Here is an 18,052-nt window from a genome sequence, read left to right as displayed (position 1 = left end):
GTCAACGAATTCTGTCGAAATAACTCTACTGATGAACTATTTCATTTATTATTGATGTTTAGGGTAGGGTTGCCAACCATCCCGTAAAATGGTGTTCCGTATTGAACCGATACGGAACGCGCTTTATTCCGTATTTTTATCAATGGGAGAGAAATGCTGCAGATTAGACTGAGACTTCCACACTGGAAGAAGCTGAACTACAGCAAAATTACCCTAAGAAAAAATCTAGTTTGGTTAATCAAAATTACTTTGTGGAAGAAAATTGACAAGTGTACATGTGATATGAAATTCTAACAAAATATAGTACAAAAAAGTAACATGCCAGCAAAAGATGCCACACAGTTGAGTTTATTTCAAACAGTGCCCAATGTAATACATAAACTAAACAAGACAAAAAAAAAACCCAAGTATTTATGAAAAAGTGTGAGAAATGTTCAGCATTTCTTTATAATACCAGGTCTGTTTTATTTTATTTTTAAAGTGAAATTTGCAATAGTTTGCACTATTGAGAAAAAATGTAACATGATGTTCTTCATGCATGTTGTTTTGCCTAAAATATGGTTCTGATTCATTATTATAAAGAGCAAAAAAATTATTTGTTAAACAGCCTATATTAAACATTTTGATAATGTTCCTATGACGGTGTAAGACCCGTAATATTTTTATAGGTGTAAACACCCGCCAAAGCAACCCCCACCCTATGCCTTCCGCCAACCTGCCAGCTCAGGGTGTTCCTTATTTCCAGTTCTGAAAGTTGGCAACCCTAGTTTAGGGCTAAACGCTGAATTGAAAGATTATCTGACCATAAATGCATGAGTTAGTTGTCTTGTTAAAAAGTAGCTGTTTATTCATTTAAGTTCATTAACATAGTTGCTCTGTTATTAATGCATTCCTCATGCCCTGGTGCCACCTTTTTTTTGAAAACCAAAATATGGTCACCCTAGTCAGTACCTGAGTAAATATAATACTATTTTGACTAAATTGACACCTAGACCCACTTAAAATACTGTAAAAAGCTTTTCCAAAAACTGTTATTTCTTGATAGTTCAGCATTGTATTGCTCTGAAGGATTTTATTTTGGCTGTACCTAACCCTAACCATAACCCTAGCCCACACAGCTACACAGCTTCTGCTAGCAATCCAACATATCAAAATGTGAATAAATATTTGACAGACAGAAGTCTGTCGGACATGATTCTGTATGCTTTATGGCTCACATCAAACCTACACCACAGTACACCAATTTATTCTTAAGTTTTTGAAGTAACTATTTTGTAAATTAACGGTTAAAACAGCATCCTGTTTTGCTAATTGAAAAAGCAGGATAAATGGATGCAAAGCATGCTATACTGATATACAGCGCCATTACGACACACTGATTTCTTTGCATATGCGTGTATGTACACCGATCAGCCATAACATTAAAACCACCTCCTTGTTTCTCCACACATTGTCCATTTTATCAGCTCCACTGACCATATAGAAGCACTTTGTAGTTCTACAATTACTGACAGTAGTCCATCTGTTTCTCTGCATGCTTTGTTACCCCCCCTTGCATGCTGTTCTTCAATGGTCGGGACCCCCACAGGACCTCTACAGAGCAGGTATTATTTGGGTGGTGGATCATTCTCAGCACTGCAGTGACACGGACATGGTGGTGGTGTGTTAGTGTGTGTTGTGCTGGTATGAGTGGATAAGACACAGCAATGCTGCTGGAGTTTTTAAACACTTCACTGTCACTGCTGGACTGAGAATAGTCCACCAATTAAAAATATCCAGCCAAGTAGGTAGCGTCCTGTGACCACTGATGAAGGTCTAGAAGATGACCGACTCAAACAGCAGCAATTGATGAGCGATCGTCTCCTGTGTCTGATCCACTCATACCAGCACAACACACACTAACACACCACCACCATGTCAGTGTCACCGCAGTGCTGAGAATGATCCACCACCCAAGTAATACCTGCTCTGTAGTGGTCCTAGGAGAGTCCTGACCATTAAAGAACAGGATGAAAGGGGGTGAACAAAGCATGTAGAGAAAGAGATGGACTACAGTCAGTAATTGTAGAACTACAAAGTGCTTCTACTGTATATGGTAAGTTGAGCTGATAAAATGGACAGTGAGTGTAGAAACAAGGAGGTGGTTTCAATGTTATATCTGATTCATGTATATTGTTGCAGCCTATCGGTTACGGTACTGGATGAGTAATCAAAAGGTTGCTGGTTCAAGCCCCACCACTGCCAGGTTGTCACTGTTGGGCCCTTAAGCAAGGTCCTTAATTGCTTAGATTGTATAGTGTCACAGTTCTGTAAGTCGCTCTGGATGAAAAGCATCTCCTAAATGCCGAAAATGTAAATGTAAATATATATATATGGTTATTAATAGTTTGTTACATGGTTATATATACGGTTCACTTATACCAGGTAATTTGGAGCAGATTTGGCTTGCTTTTGAGGTGAGAGTAGACAAAGGGAGAACGTACCAAACTCGACACATGCAGCATTGTTAAAGTATAACGTAAAATATGAAGTCATACCAAAGCGTCACGATTCCGGGTCAAGGTTCGTGCTGTAGCCAATCAGATCGCTTATATTCACCTAACGTGGGTAGAACTGTAGTGCGCTAGCATTCTGTTAGCCTGCTGCATTGAGGCTGAGGAACACTGGTAGAAGGAAACCGCCTCATCCGTAAGAACTGTTTCACTGGATATAATGGGCTATTTATAATAATAATAAAAAAACTATGTCATGTTATATATACATTTCTATATTAAGTTTTAATAGAATTATCAGCTATTGTGCTTTTTAGGGTTAGTAACCAGCCTCCACGCTTACTTGAGCGACTGAGCGGGCTGCGTCCCAAATCGCATTCTATGCACTTAATCGTTTTTCAAATACTATTGTGTATAGGTTACTAGTTTACATACTATTGAGTACGGCAGCGTGCGGTTTGGGACGTAGCTGGAGTTTTAGGTACCGCTACTAGCTAGTGCTGATGGAATTTGCCAAGCTAGTTTACTCAAGTTTAGCGTGTATTAATATTTTACCATAAACCTCTCAATTTAACACCAATTTATTAATGTATTTTACTATGTACAGCAGTGGAAACGGGTTACTTATTTATATTGCTGTATGTGTGGACTTGCCTTAGGAAAACCGGCCTCTGCCCTCAAACAAGCGAGGAGGGAAATTTAAATAAGGCTGTGTCGCAAACCGCATTCTACTGATCTTACTGATGTGTGTCGGATCCTACATGCTATAAAGTGCGCCAGGCTGCGGTTTAGGATGCAGCCATGCAGTAAAAGAGGTTTAGCCCGCCAGATTGGCCTCAAGAATGACCGACCAAAGCTCGCCACAATTCATCATTGCAAATCAATGCCTTTTTCTATTGAAAAAAGTACATTTAAAAACATAATGTACAGTATGCTTGTGCTGTAGAACAAATTTTAAGTTAAATTGATGAATGTTTGTATTGAAATGTGAAAGCTGTCCTGCATAAATTGCTCCATACTATATCAGGGTTCCCCCCTTATTGTAAATTTTAGGCAGGCCACCTACATAAAACACCAGAATTCGATTGAATTTTTAAGTTTTAGTGTAATCATTATGTTTATATCTTATTTCTGTTTGCAAGAACCAAGACGTAAGTCCTAGAAGTGAAAGGAACATCCTGCATGCACAGTTATTATTGTAGTGTAATTATTGTATAGACTCCTTATTTTTCCATATTTTATTAATAGATAGATAGATACTTTATAAATCCCGAAGTAAATTAAGGCCTCAGTAGCAAGTTACATAAATCAAAAGTATTAGTACACACAACAGAGATTCACATTATACAAACAAGTATCTGTATAACCACAACAACACTCAGACAACACACCACAACAACAGGACCTGAGGGTACATATGGAGGTGTTATTTCTAGAGATGGGACGATCGATCGGCTATGAATCGGTATCGGCCGATTTTTAATCAAAATATGCTATCGGCGATATTTCCTAAAAGTAGCCGATCCGATCGTGTGATATATAAAAGATCACGTTAAGTTAACAGCTCAGTGGATTGATCCAGACTTTGAGCTACGACGCGCCAACCATCACATCACCATTCATCAACCATCGTACAGAAACCATCGTGAAAGCTCTTCATGACCTAAAATAACATCATTAACGTTGTGCATCATACATACGATGTAATTTTGCTGATTGTAATATTTACTTTAAAAAGATAATTCAACCCGGTCACATCTGAGTCGATTCTATCAGCACGTTATATAAACTCCTGGTTCACTTTGGTAAATCGTAAGCGGTTCTTACTTGTGATGTAGATGAGAACAGAAAACGTTACAGAGCCAATCAGAGGCAAAAGTTTATTCATTACCAAATTCGTTAGTTCAGGATCATCTGCTGAACTTTTAGCTCCTTAGACGGAACGAGTCTGACTCAGTTACAGATCTGTGGTAATAACAGTTTAATTAAGCTTTTTAATGAAGCTTTTTAATGTAAGAGAGTCACAAAATGTTCTGTAGTAGTTGGTGTTTATTTAAAACCACGACATTTAATTAATAACAGTAAACACGGAGAGATAACTGAGAAGAGAAACTTACGCTTCGCGAAAAATGACTCGTGAATCAATGAATCACTTATAGCGATACTGTGAACAAAGCGTCTCTTCTAAAGGCGCACACACACACACACACACCCCGATCGTCCCATCTCTAGTTATTTCTGTTTACATCGTAAGGCTGGTATAGATTGATACTGATATAGAAGTAACAGCTGTAAAATATAAATTATAAAGTGAAACTACAGTGCAAATATAAGAAAATGTGCAGATTGATGTACAAAAGTGCACGAGTGCACATAGATATGCACACACACATGCTCACCCACATACATAGATAGATACATGTACATGTGCCACAATTCTGTCTTCAGTTCCTCAGTGATAACCGTGATAACTGTTTCCATATAGTGTACTTACTATATATACAGTTTAGTTATATTCTATTTATTATTTGACTTTCCAGATAATTTGTGAATTAGGAAGACATGTATACTGCCGCATACTATTTTATTTATTTATTTATTAGGATTTTAACGTCATGTTTTACACACTTTGGTTACATTCATGACAGACACTGTAGTTACTCGTTACAAAAGATTCATCAGTTCACAAGTGTAATGTCAAACACAGTCATGGACAATTTTGTTTCTCTGATTCACCTCACTTGCACGTTTTCGGACTCCACACAGAAAGGACCCGGACCGCCCCACCTGAGCGACAGCGCTACCCACTGAGCCACCGTGCACATATTATTTTAATGCTACATTTAAGTGTCAAGACTTGCAATGCAAGTATCATGCAATTTGTTATTACTTAGTTCAGTGGCTCTTAAACCGTGGTACAGGTACGCCAAATGACCTTGAAATTTGTGCTGGAATAAGAAAAGAAAAGAAAGAAATAATAGCAATTTAAAAAAGTCAGTCATCAGAATGGGGGTACTATGTAATGTATGGTGTCTCACTTTGAAATGTCAGAAAACAGTTAAAAGACAGTACAGCTTTTGACTAGATCTGTTAGTAATAGAGCATACTACACTTATTGCAATTCGTCCAAGTTGAAACCAGCATGAACGCCATGACTAAAACAACGCTGCTTTCAGATACGCCTCAGAATCCTTAACTTCACAAATTCTAACTTCCAAATCTGTATCAGGCTCAGCTGATAAGGAGGCGCACATGATTGACGTGTCATTTCCTCTTAACTGGCAAGTCACCTGTGCCTTGTGAGCCCTAATTTGCTCTAGGTTGGAGTGTTTCTATATATTGTGTTTTTTTTACTCACATATTTGCCAGCTCCTCTATTAGGAAACCTGCCTTTTCTCTGGAACTGGAACTATGATTCCTGGTTTGGTTTGGTTCGGGTTTTCTGCTGGTGTATGAGGCCAGAACACTTTTATTACTTTCTGGGAACTCGCATGGTGTCTATGCTATTTTGGTGCTTTTTCTGGCTAAGTAAGCTGCCCCAGAGGTGGCGTGCCGGCCTTTTTCTGAGCGGATTCCACCTGGGGTCCGAGTGCCGCACTTGACATTTTGTTGCAGACAGCCAGTCATACTGTCACAACCAGTTCTCAGTTTTTCACTGTCCATTTTCTATAAACTTTAATATGTCACTATGTTTCCTTTATAGTGGTCTCCTTATTTACTTGTTCTACCTTGGTCAAGCATCCTGCACTTGGGTTCATTTTCAATCCTCATAGGTGCAGGGCTTTACCCCATGCTTCAGTAGTGAGGCGAGACCCGCCCCGTTACAAAATCAAATATGTAAAGTTGTAAGAATGACGTGCTATGCATTCCATCCAGTTACATTTCTCAGTAACTCCTATTTCTTAAAGCATTAGATAATTGGATTAAATGGAAGGCAACAGACTCACATAAAATCACACATTAGGACTTTCACTTTATCTAAACCAATGAATCTAAAAACCAGCATTTCAAACTGAAAGGTTAAAGAGCAGCCAAGATGGAGCCACGATGACAGCATGGCTTTGTTTTGCTGGGAGGGATGCAGTAAGCTCCTCCACTTCGCTGCATCACTGTTTGATTAGACCATGGAAACGTTATCTAATGACATACCTCAGTTTCCTTGTATTATCTGGACTATATCGTATGTATCACAAGCTACTGTCTGTTACCTGTTATTAGCTTGTGTAGCCTTACAGTGGAAATTGTATGTTCATTTTACACAGGTATGCCATGAAATTACAGAGGCCAGGTCTTAATACTGCATTGTACTGAATCATGTATCAGCGCATTTAGTAGTTTATATAATCTAAATTAGATAATTATATCCCGATATGTACCCACAGGACCTGTTGTTATAGTGTGTTTTTGTTATTATGCAGGTACTTGTTTGTATACTATGAATCATTATAGTGTGTAGTATTACTTTGAATGTATGTTAGAAGCTACTGAGGTTTTAATTTCCTTTGGGATCAATCCATCCATCTAATCAGGGATCCAAATGTCATTGTACATCTCTTATCATCTATCCAATTAGGCACAAACTGGCATGTATCTGGCAGTAAAAGCATATTGTTTACAAGAGTAAATTTTTGAAAAACAAAGCGAATTTTAAATAGTATGTTTAATCATTCTGTCTTTCTGGACTGTTGGACTGATTTGTCTTTGTTCTTTTTCAGGCAGTCCAGATGCATAAATGGGCAAGATGACAAATGTTGGACACTAGTTTAAAAAAGGATACATGGTTAAACTGGTCCATTTTGATCCTGTAAAAATTACAAGCCTGCAGACAAAAAGGTTGCACCGTGAGATGAGGTAGTAGGTTGTGTAGTTTTAGGGTCACACCTACACTGGGAGATAACTATACAACCTACTGTCTTTCTCAAGGTGACAAGGCATCAGCCAATCAGCAATCATCTTTATTTTATTTTATGATTTTATTTTAGTCAGTCTAAGAAATGATGCTGGAACAGTAGCTAGCTAACTATCGAGATTCAGATTCTTTTATATTACAATAGTGTTAGGGTTTTTTAAGGCAGGGTAATGCAATTTTGTAATATCATATTATAATGTTATGCAATTATATGTTATGTAATGTCTTTTCAACCAACCGGCAGATAGCACCTCTGAGATTCAGACCCTGTATAACAGCAACAGCACACAGCTAGAGTACTTTACCACTGTGCTACCTAAGTGTCCAGCAATTTTGTAATTGTATAACTGCAGTAATAAGATTTAGGATATAAACAACATTTTTATTTACTACAGAATTTACTTGTTGCCTATGGATGACTGTATATTTACCTATTAAACGATTATTATGCTTACACAGTGTGAGGTAGTAGATTGTATAGTTGTGGGATAGTGATTTTATCCTGTCTGGAAGATAACTATACAACCTATTGCCTTCCCTGAGAGGCTAAGATTCACATTTCATTCAAATATTTTGGACTATATAATAAACTATTTGTACCTTTTTGAAAATGCATGCTTGTTTGTTGTATAATAAAGATATGTCCATTCTCAAATGCTTGAAAATATTTCTTACAAATTACACTGATCAGCCATAACATCAAAACCACCAATATTTTGAAGGCCCCTGTCATGCACTTAAAACAGCTCAGACACTAGCAGTAGATCCTTCACACCCTGTGAGTCTGAGGTGGGTCTCTGTATGGATGTGTCTTGTTCTCATTAATGTCATCATTCTTGTAGTCAAATTTTAAATTTAGTCTGGATGAACTCCATCCTGGATCTGCTCACTGTTATTTAGAACCATTTGCTCTCTGGCCCGGATCCGCATGCCTGCATTTCAGAGCTGCATTTTCTTTTGGTGAAATTTAATCTATTCAAGTTTACATTAACTTTCTTCTTCTAGTGTTTTTCATAGTTTTATCTTTAAGTCAGTCATGGTTAGTTAAATAGTATGTGTCAATTATGTCAGAAAACACTAAAATATAAATATCAGGGTGCTGGAAATCACAGAAATTCATATTACTGTGACCTGTCATATTACTTTTTTTAAATATATATTTTCTTTATGCATTTTCTCCCCTTTTTCTCCCTTTTAGCACGTCCAACTGCCCCATTGCATCATGCTTCCTCTCCACCAATGTCGATCTCTGCTCTGATTGAGGAGAACAAAGCTAACCCACGCCCCCTCCGACACGTGGGCAGCATGCCGTATGCATCTTATCACCTGCACTTTGACGAGTACAGCTGCGTGTACGGAGGGACACACCCTAAGAGCACTCTTTTCTCATCTCTGTGCAGGTGTCGTAATTGCACCAGTCGCGAGAGAGAGAGAGACCCCATTCGGCTTAGCCCCACCCATATGAACAACCGGCCAATCGTTTTGCTTTTAGCCAAAGCAGCCAAACTGTCATCAGTCCTTATTTTTCTTGACCTCTGCAGCCTTCGACACAGTGAATCACAGCATTCTCTTGTCCACTCTCTGCAACCTTGGAGTAACAGGTTCAGCATGGCAATGGCGCTCCTACCAAGTGTCATGGAGGGGATCCATATCTCCCCCATGGACTCTCTCAACCGGTGTTCCTCAGGGCTCTGTACTTGGCCCACTTCTTTTCTCTATCTACACCCGCTCTCTGGGTAAGGTCATAGCCTCCCATGGCTTCTCCTACCACTCCTATGCAGATGACACTCAGCTCGTTCTGTCATTTCCTCCTTCAGACACACAAGTCTCAGCTCGCATCTCAGCATGTCTGCAAGATATCTCACAATGGATGTCAGCTCATCATCTGAAACTTAATCCCAGCAAGACAGAGATGTTGCTCATTCCCAGAGATCAATCTCCAACCCAGGACCTAGTCATCTCTCTTGATGACTCCCAGATCAGACCATCTGATAAGGTAAGAAGCCTTGGTATTGTCCTGGATAACCAGCTGACCTTCTCTCCTTACATAGCCCACATGACAAGATCATGCCGGTTCCTCCTGTACAACATCAGGAAGATTCAGCCATTTCTCTCCAGGGAAGCTACCCAGATTCTTGTGCAGTCACTTGTAATCTCACGGTTAGACTACTGTAACTCCCTCCTGGCAGGAGCGCCCATGTCCACTATTAAACCCTTGCAGCTCATTCAAAATGCAGCTGCCCGTCTGGTTTTTAACCAACCCAAACACTGCCACATCACCCCACTGCTGCGTTCTCTTCACTGGCTTCCTGTAACTGCACGCATTCAGTTTAAAACACTGATGCTCGCCTACAAAGCCAAAAATGGACCAGCCCCAAGCTACCTTCGTGGTCTAATCAAACCCCGCTCTGTACCACCAACCTCCGAGCCACTAGTCTCGCTCGACTTGAGCCACCACCCAGCACTAAAGGAAGACAAGCATCAAGGCTCTTCTCTGTACTGGCACCCAAGTGGTGGAATGAACTTCCTCTGTCTGTCCGAACAGTCTCTTGCTGTCTTTAAAAAAAAAAGGATTTAATACCCTTTACTAAGCACTTAAGCTGACTTGTACTGATTTACTAACATTTTTTTTCCATTTCCAAAAAAAAAAAGCTTTGGTTCTAACAGGTTTCAGCAGATTTGTGTTCTTCGATTGTTGTTTACTAATACTTGAGAAATGAAATGTTTACTATGGAAGCACTTCTGTAAGTCACTCTGGATAAGAGCGTCTGCTAAATGACGAAAATGTAAATGTAAAATTTTTTAAAATAAGTGGTCTTGACTCAGGCAGTACATGGCTTTAACAAAATACTTAAATAAAAACAGAACATTATGATTAGTGACTTATTAATATTTATGCCTTAACAAATAGAAAATTTAAACATAACCAATATAAGCATTATTTGTATGACAAATGATCCCAAATCAGGCAGTATTTCTAAGAAAATGGAGATTCCTAAATCTTTAATAGTACTGTATATACTGTATTTCACTGCAACATCCTACACAATAATTGAATCAATTATGACTAGTCAATGCCACTAATTACAGTGCACCATTACCGCCAACAGTTGCAGTGATAGACATTTCCGAATGCCTTTTTGGACTCTTTAAAATAAAATACAACCTTTGAATTATAATTTCAGACGTCTGTGCAAATGCAGACAGTGACACAAAATTATGTAAAACATACCTTGAACGGGCAAAGTACCTCTTCTTCTGCAAGCCATGTTTCTGTAATATGTGCAGCATTTGGTTTTGCATTGTCTTACTGAAAAAAAGATGTCATCATATGTTGCTCTAAAACAAAAATGTACTTTTCTGCAATAATTCTGCCATCACAGAAGTGTAAATTACCTTTGCCAAGGGCACTGACACAAACCCATAGCATGGATTTTGGACTTGTTGCTGAGAACAGTTTGGATGGTCTTCTTAGTCTTTGGTCCTGAGCACACAGCATCTATTTTTGTTTTTTTCGTCAGACCACAATACACGTTTCCACTGTGTGATGGTCCATCCTAGATGCCTCTGAGCCCAAATAACTTGATGCCGCTTCTAGACATGGTTAACATAATGCATCTTTTTGCACAGTAAAGTTTAAGTGGCATTTGTGCATGTAACTCTGTATTGTAGTGTATAACCAAGGTTTGTCAAAGTAATCCCTTGACCATGTGGTTATATCAGCTATTGTTGAGTGGCGGTTCTTGGTGCAGTGCCGTCTTAAGGATCAGAGATCACAGATGTTCAGCTTAAGCTTGAGCCCATGCCCTCCAGATTCCTTAAACCGTTTTATGCACTGTAGAGGGAGAAATATGCAAATCCTTTCCAATTTTTCTTTAAGAAACATTGCTTTTAAACATTTTAATAATGTTTGCACGCACTTGTTGACAAACTGGTGATTCTCAGCTTTCTGGATGCTCCTCAGCTTTTCATGGATGCTGCTTTTGTACCAAATCACGTTGACATCACCTGTTTAAAAGCACATCATCATTAGGTCTTTTTAACCTCATAATTTTACCAGAATTGTTACCTGGAAATGCTAACTGTATATTAGAATGTGTTTGTGGCAGAAGAGCATGAACATTGCGAGGTCTGCCTTGCAATCAATTCATTCCAATGGTGTTCAGGTCAGGGGCTCTGTACAGGCCACTGGAGATCCCTCAAATCAAACTGGTCAATTCATGGCATGCTGGTAGTTCTTACAGTTACCATAAAGTAAAATGCAATGGAAATATAAAAAGTATGAAATGGTTTAGGAACATCACAAAGTGCACATTTACAAACATTTAAGCACATTTAAGTTCATGTATCAGGAGTACACCGCGCACCAGCAGGGAACAGCGACGTGTCCCTATATACTATATAGTGTGCAAAATGAAGAATAAGATTTTGATAAATGGTAAACCTACTATTCTATGCATGTAAACACACACACACATACACACACACACACACACACACACACACATAAATAAATAAATAAATAAATGTCCTGTTTTCAAGTTTTTCAATAATTGTTTTTGTGACCAGGGGTACACGAGCCTGGAATCCTTCTAATTATTGAATTCATGTTTCAGCCACAACAATTGCTAACAGGCTATAAAGAAAATGATATGCTTTCAACTTTGCAGCAACAGTTTAGGGAAGGCACTTTCCTGTTCCAGCATGAAGGAAAACTGGTTTGGCCTGCATATCTACGAGACTCAAAAAAGCTAACTTGTGTCCCAGAATACTTGAGGACTTTTATCGCTGTACCATTGAGAGCATTCTTACAAACTGCATCCTTGTGTGGTACGGCAATTGCTCCGCAGCTGACCGGAAAGCTCTTCAGCGGGTGGTTAAAACCGCCCAACGCATCACCAGCACCCAGTTACCCACCATACAGGACATTTACAATAAATGCGTGGGCATGTTTTTTAAACATTTAACATTTTTTTAACATTTAATTAAAGTTAATTTATTTAAGTACATTTATTTAAATATACAAATATATTTTTATGAGCAAAATATAACATATTTTCATTTGTAATTTCCATTTTTGTTAAACTGAGCTTGTATAAAAGTGGTCATAAATAATTTTCTATTTTGCTAAGGTACCAATGTAACGTAAGAACAGAGACCTAATTTCCTTGGTGTATTATAATCATGAGGAAAATTGGAGAATACACAGATTTAATGGGACAATGATCTACAGACTTTTATAAACAAAACAATAGCTATTACAAATATGTACATGACTAAAAATACCCAATGTAAAGGCAATAATATAATAAATTACTGCACTTATTTTTTATAACCACAGACATTGCATTGCATCCACTGGACCTTGAGTGCATTCTGAACATCCTGTGTGCATATACAGATTTTTATATGACCTAAACGGTCAAATTAAACAAAATGCTTGTCACTACTGAAAACAGCATACTGTATACTACATACTGGATTTGGGCAGGTCTAGTGTAAGTAGTAGGGATGTAACGATGCACCACAAGGCAGTTAAAAACCGGTGCACATGTGCCACGATTCGAATCGGTAATTCATGTAAAATTAATCGATATTCACTTTAAACCGCAGAGGGCACTGGCCCTATTTACCTAGCCTGGTTGACCTCACTACACAGAGTTATATGGGATTTTCCAGCCAAATGTATTTATGTGAGGATACTTTCTTTATTTGTATTATTCATTTATTTATTTAATGTGGGATTTGTTTTAAAATTTCATTTTATTATTATTATTTTTTTTTTTAACACAAAAAAGGAGATGTGCAGCATTGTTTTGCATAGTTTGTACCTACCTCAGAAATAAAAGGACATTTATTATTTGGATAAACAAAAAAATATATATATATTTTTTAATTAAATAATAAAAGGAAACTTTGTCATAATTTGTCTTCAATTTCATTTTGTTTAAAAAAAGTCGGGAAAAAATCGTATTGCATCGTGGGTAGAGTGTATTGTTACATCCCAAGTAAGTAGAATAGTGTGTCATTTCAAACATGTCAAGCCATGTATCTGTGTATTCGCTGATTCCTGCACCCTGCACCTGTCAAGTCCATTGTTATAAAGACAACATCATTTGCTGATGTTAAGTTTTTACTTTTCTGAGAAACTTGGTTGTAGCCTGGTCCCCCCTGTGACATATAGGAACCCCACTAAGCTAACTTGTGATATATAACACAAGAATATACATCATATGGATCTGCAGGTTTTTCATGTTTCTGTGGCCTCTTGTTTTTCTTGTTGTCGAACTGTGAAGCAGCATAATTTACAGAACCATGTTCCTGATCCTGTAACCACACAGAACATCCAACAACAATTATAAACAATATATGACTTAGCTAGCATAGTTAATGTGTAATAAGGTGTGATTTACTTAAAGCACAGTTGGTGTGATGAATACAGCTATCAAGGTTAAATGACATTCTGTAAATCTACAGTATTTGTTTTTAACTGAAAAAATTGTCATTAAATTCAAAGCTTATATATATATACACAAAAATAGTTAGGGCACACCTGGAAAAATTATCACTGATAAAATCACCTAGCCTTCAATTTTCACTGTCCCAAATGTCATAAAGAAATGACAGGTAATGCCAAGTTCACACTACACGACATTCCAAGTCATCAGGTCGCTGTACATTTCACACTACACGACTGGATCTCTTGTAATTGGGAGTCTTTCAAGTTGGTGTGGCTTTCACACTACACGACTGATAGGCGATAGGGGGTTTCACACTACATCTATCACCAAGTTTGTCATGAAAACAAACGTGAGAAGTGACGAGAGGTTTAATGATACCACGTCCAAAAATGCACGTCAACAAGCAGCGAGCGATCAAAGTTTGTGTGCTGATGTGCAGCGTAAAATCAAGGAGAAAAAATAAATGAATCTGAGTGGATTTGGCAACGCGAACAGCATGGATTTTTCTATAGTGAGTTGGAGGTTAATAAATATTTTTTGCAATGCAGTGTTGGGTGTTATGTTTTGTAGAGAATGATAAGGTCAGAAATACTGTAAAACTTTTGTGTGTGTGCCGATGTATTCTGATATAAACTATATTATGCCCGTCCCACCTTTTTACACTCCTCCCCTGTGTTTCCCCTCACACTGTATCTTGCGTTCTCACTGGCTGTTCGACATAGCACTCATTGCCAGTTGGGCGACTCAGATCCAGATATTTGACAAGCTAGATACACTATATCGCCAAAAGTATTCAGTCACCCACCCAAATCATTGAATTCAGGTGTTCCAATCACTTCCATGGCCACAGGTGTATAAAACCAAGCACCTAGGTGTGCAGACTGCTTCTACAAACATTAGTGAAAGAATGGGTCGCTCTCAGGAGCTCAGTGAATTCCAGCATGGTACCGTGATAGGATGCCACCTGTGCAACAAGTCCAGTCGTGAAATTTCCTCACTACTAAATATTCCACAGTCGACTGTCAGTGGCATTATAAAAGTGGACGCGATTCGGAAACGACAGCAACTCAGCCACAAAGTGGTAGCCACGTAAAATGACAGAGCGGGGTCAGCGGATGCTGAGGTGCATAGTGCGCAGAGGTGACCAACTTTCTGCAGAGTCGTTCACTACAGACCTCCAGACTTCATGTGGCCTTCAGATTAGCTCAAGAACAGTGTGTAGGGAGCTTCATGGAATGGGTTTCCATGGCCGAGCAGCTGCATCCAAGCCTTACATCACCAAGCACAATGCAAAGCGTCGGATGCAGTGGTGTAAAGCATACCGCTACTGGACTCTAGAGCAGTGGAGACGTGTTCTCTGGAGTGACGAATCACGCTTCTCCGTCTGGCAATCCGATGGACGAGTCTTGGTTTGGCGCTTGCCAGGAGAACGTTACTTGTCTGACTGCATTGTGCCGAGTGTAAAGTTTGGTGGAGGGGGGATTATGGTGTGGGGTTGTTTTTCAGGAGTTGGGCTTCAGCATACCAAGAGATTTTGGACAATTTCATGCTCCCAACTTTGTGGGAACAGTTTTGGGATGGCCCCCTCCTGTTGCAACATGACTACGCACCAGTGCACAAAGCAAGGTCCATAAACATGGATGGATGAGCCAGTTTGGTGTGGAAGAACTTGACTGGCCTGCAGAGTCCTGACCTCAACCTGATAGAACGTTTGGGATGAATTAAAGCGGAGACTGCGAGCCAGGGCTTCTCGTCCAACGTCAGTGTCTGACCTCACAAATGCGCTTCTGGAAGAATGGTCAAAAATTCCCATAAACACACTCCTAAACCATGTAAAAAGCCTTCCCAGAAGAGTTGAAGCTGTTATAGCTGCAAAGGGTGGGCAGACATCATATTAAACCCTATGGATTAAAAATGGGATTTCACTCAAGTTCATATGCGTGTAAAGGCAGATGAGCGAATACTTTTGGCAATATGTATCGCTCTTCGGATCTGCCACATCTAGCGGCGACCAGTCGATGAGCGAAAATCAGGGCAAAAATCGTGTAGTGTGAACTAGACACAAGTGGAACTACTCAAAGCAAGATCTTGAAAATCAGGAAAACTTGATTGGCCAGAAATTCAATACAAAACCCCTAGATGTCAGCAAATACCATACATGGTAATGATATGGTAGTGTGTGTTGTTTAGAGTATAGCAGGCGCAGCAGTGTTGTTGGGATTTTTTCATTCTTTATAAACATACTGGCCTCTTTATTAGGAACACATAACGTTGTAAGGACTAAGCACTGCATGTAGTTGATCGGTTTAGACACATGATAAGGGTTTGTCTTTTATGTGTGTTTATCACATTTACTGCTGTATCTGATACACCAGAACACATGTTATACACTCAGAACATTTCCATTACGATTCTTTGCAGTGATGAGAATGTTCCATCATCCACCTCCTTTTACACTGATGCATTAAGTAGAGGGGGTGGCAGTGTACAAACAGATGGGCTACAGTCAGTAATTGCATACCCACAAATGGCATCTATAATGTAGGTGTAGCTTATACAAACAGCTGTATTGCAAATAGCTGTATTTACAGGTGTATCTAATCAGAAAATCATAAAATGCTTACTCAACATTATTTTTTTCTGTTCAGTTCAGTACCAAAAAACTGGAGTGTTGCTAATATTACAAAATTCTGCATCAAGTCGTTAACAACTTAAAGTTTACCTCTGTATCTTCTTTAGCCATGTGAGCACCTGACGTAAAACAACAGAAAAAAACCCAATTTATTATTATTAATTAATCCATTATATATTTTTTTATCTTTCGGCTGCTCTCGTGTAATTTTGGAGTACCACCACAGTGGACTAACACACACTAACACACCACCACCAAGTCAGTGTTATTGCAGTGCTGAGAATGACCCACCACCCCAATAATGTCTACTCTGTAGTGGTACTGGGAGGGTCCTGACCAATGAAGAACAGCATGAAAGCAGGCTAAAAAGGTATGTAGAGAAACAGATGGACTACTGTCAGTAATTGTAGAACTACAAAGTGCTTCTATATGGTAAGTGGAGCTGATAATATGGACAGTGAGTGTAGACACAAGGAGGTGGTTTTATTGTTATGGCTGATCGGTGTAAAGCCTTTACTTGAAGGTAAATATTTGCCCCTGTGGACTGATTCTATTTCACTACAAAACCCAGGATTTTACCTGTGTCTTTTTTTTCATGCTTTAGTGTAATGAAGATCAGGATACCGAGAAGAACTACGACCACTCCACCAAATCCCCCGACCAGCAAAAAACAAACAGCATGAGAGATATAATCTGGAAATGACACGTAACAGAAGATTTTACCATTAAAATCATTTAATATTTAAGTACTAACATGACGTTTACTAAATCTCTTTACCTTCTGGTGAACTGAAACATGGTACATCATGTGCTTTACTCAGGTTTCTAAAGTGTGTTTCATTTCCCTCTAAAAAATAAAAAAAAATAAAAAAACAATTATTTTGTTGCATGTTAACACTAAATCTAAACACTAATTGCATTGTCTTCTCAGAAATGTACCTTTCACTTGTAAATAGGTTGAGGTACTAAACTTCATGTGGTTCATCTTTATAAAGCTGCAGTAATAAAAAGCTGAATCAGCAGGATCTACTGTGATAATTGTAAGACATGTTGTGGTCATGTGCACAGACATGTCCATTCGCTTATGTCCATTAAAGAAATAGCACTCTGATGATGGGTCGGACAACTTAAAATGCTTGCACCCAACAAGAACTGGTAGTGAAGTAGTCATCGAAGCAGTTACAAAGTACTGTTTATACCAGAAGATGTAACCTGCACGGGTCAGATCATGTTGGCACCAAATTGTAACATTTTCTCCAGGTTCTGCCTCCAAAGGTAAAGACCACAGAGTCTCAGAGAGCAAACCTGCAACCCATTAAATACACATCTCATTCATCTCATCCTTTTTTTTTTTTACAGTGATCTACAATAGTGTGTCCCATTACTACTCATATTTACACATTAATAAGAAATATCAATTCTAACACTTACCCATTGTACAGAAAAACACATATATGATCACAGTGTGAGTCATTGCTGTTGCGTAACAAATGCGAGACAAAGAGGAAATGTATGTGTTCTGAATCTCTGGGTGAAAAGGGTGTGGTCTGTATTTTGC

The 18,052-nt window shown here is 38.7% G+C and overlaps 1 protein-coding gene across 1 annotated transcript; it reads right to left on the bottom strand.

The window, feature by feature from the left end:
• Window positions 1–12,497: 12,497 nt before the first annotated feature.
• On the bottom strand, window positions 12,498–17,929 carry LOC134302155 (uncharacterized). Its single transcript, XM_062987201.1, has 6 exons — window positions 17,926–17,929; window positions 17,434–17,799; window positions 17,273–17,341; window positions 17,074–17,187; window positions 16,585–16,613; window positions 12,498–13,728 (listed from the first exon to the last, which is right to left on the bottom strand). Exons 1-6 carry the CDS (start codon window positions 17,927–17,929, stop codon window positions 13,594–13,596), a joined length of 717 nt encoding a protein of 238 aa, XP_062843271.1. The 3' UTR covers window positions 12,498–13,593.
• Window positions 17,930–18,052: the final 123 nt, after the last annotated feature.

The sequence above is a fragment of the Trichomycterus rosablanca genome, chromosome 24 (genome assembly GCF_030014385.1).
Source record: "Trichomycterus rosablanca isolate fTriRos1 chromosome 24, fTriRos1.hap1, whole genome shotgun sequence".
Lineage (NCBI taxonomy): Eukaryota > Metazoa > Chordata > Actinopteri > Siluriformes > Trichomycteridae > Trichomycterus > Trichomycterus rosablanca.
This window is presented reverse-complemented; position numbering and strand designations above follow the sequence as displayed.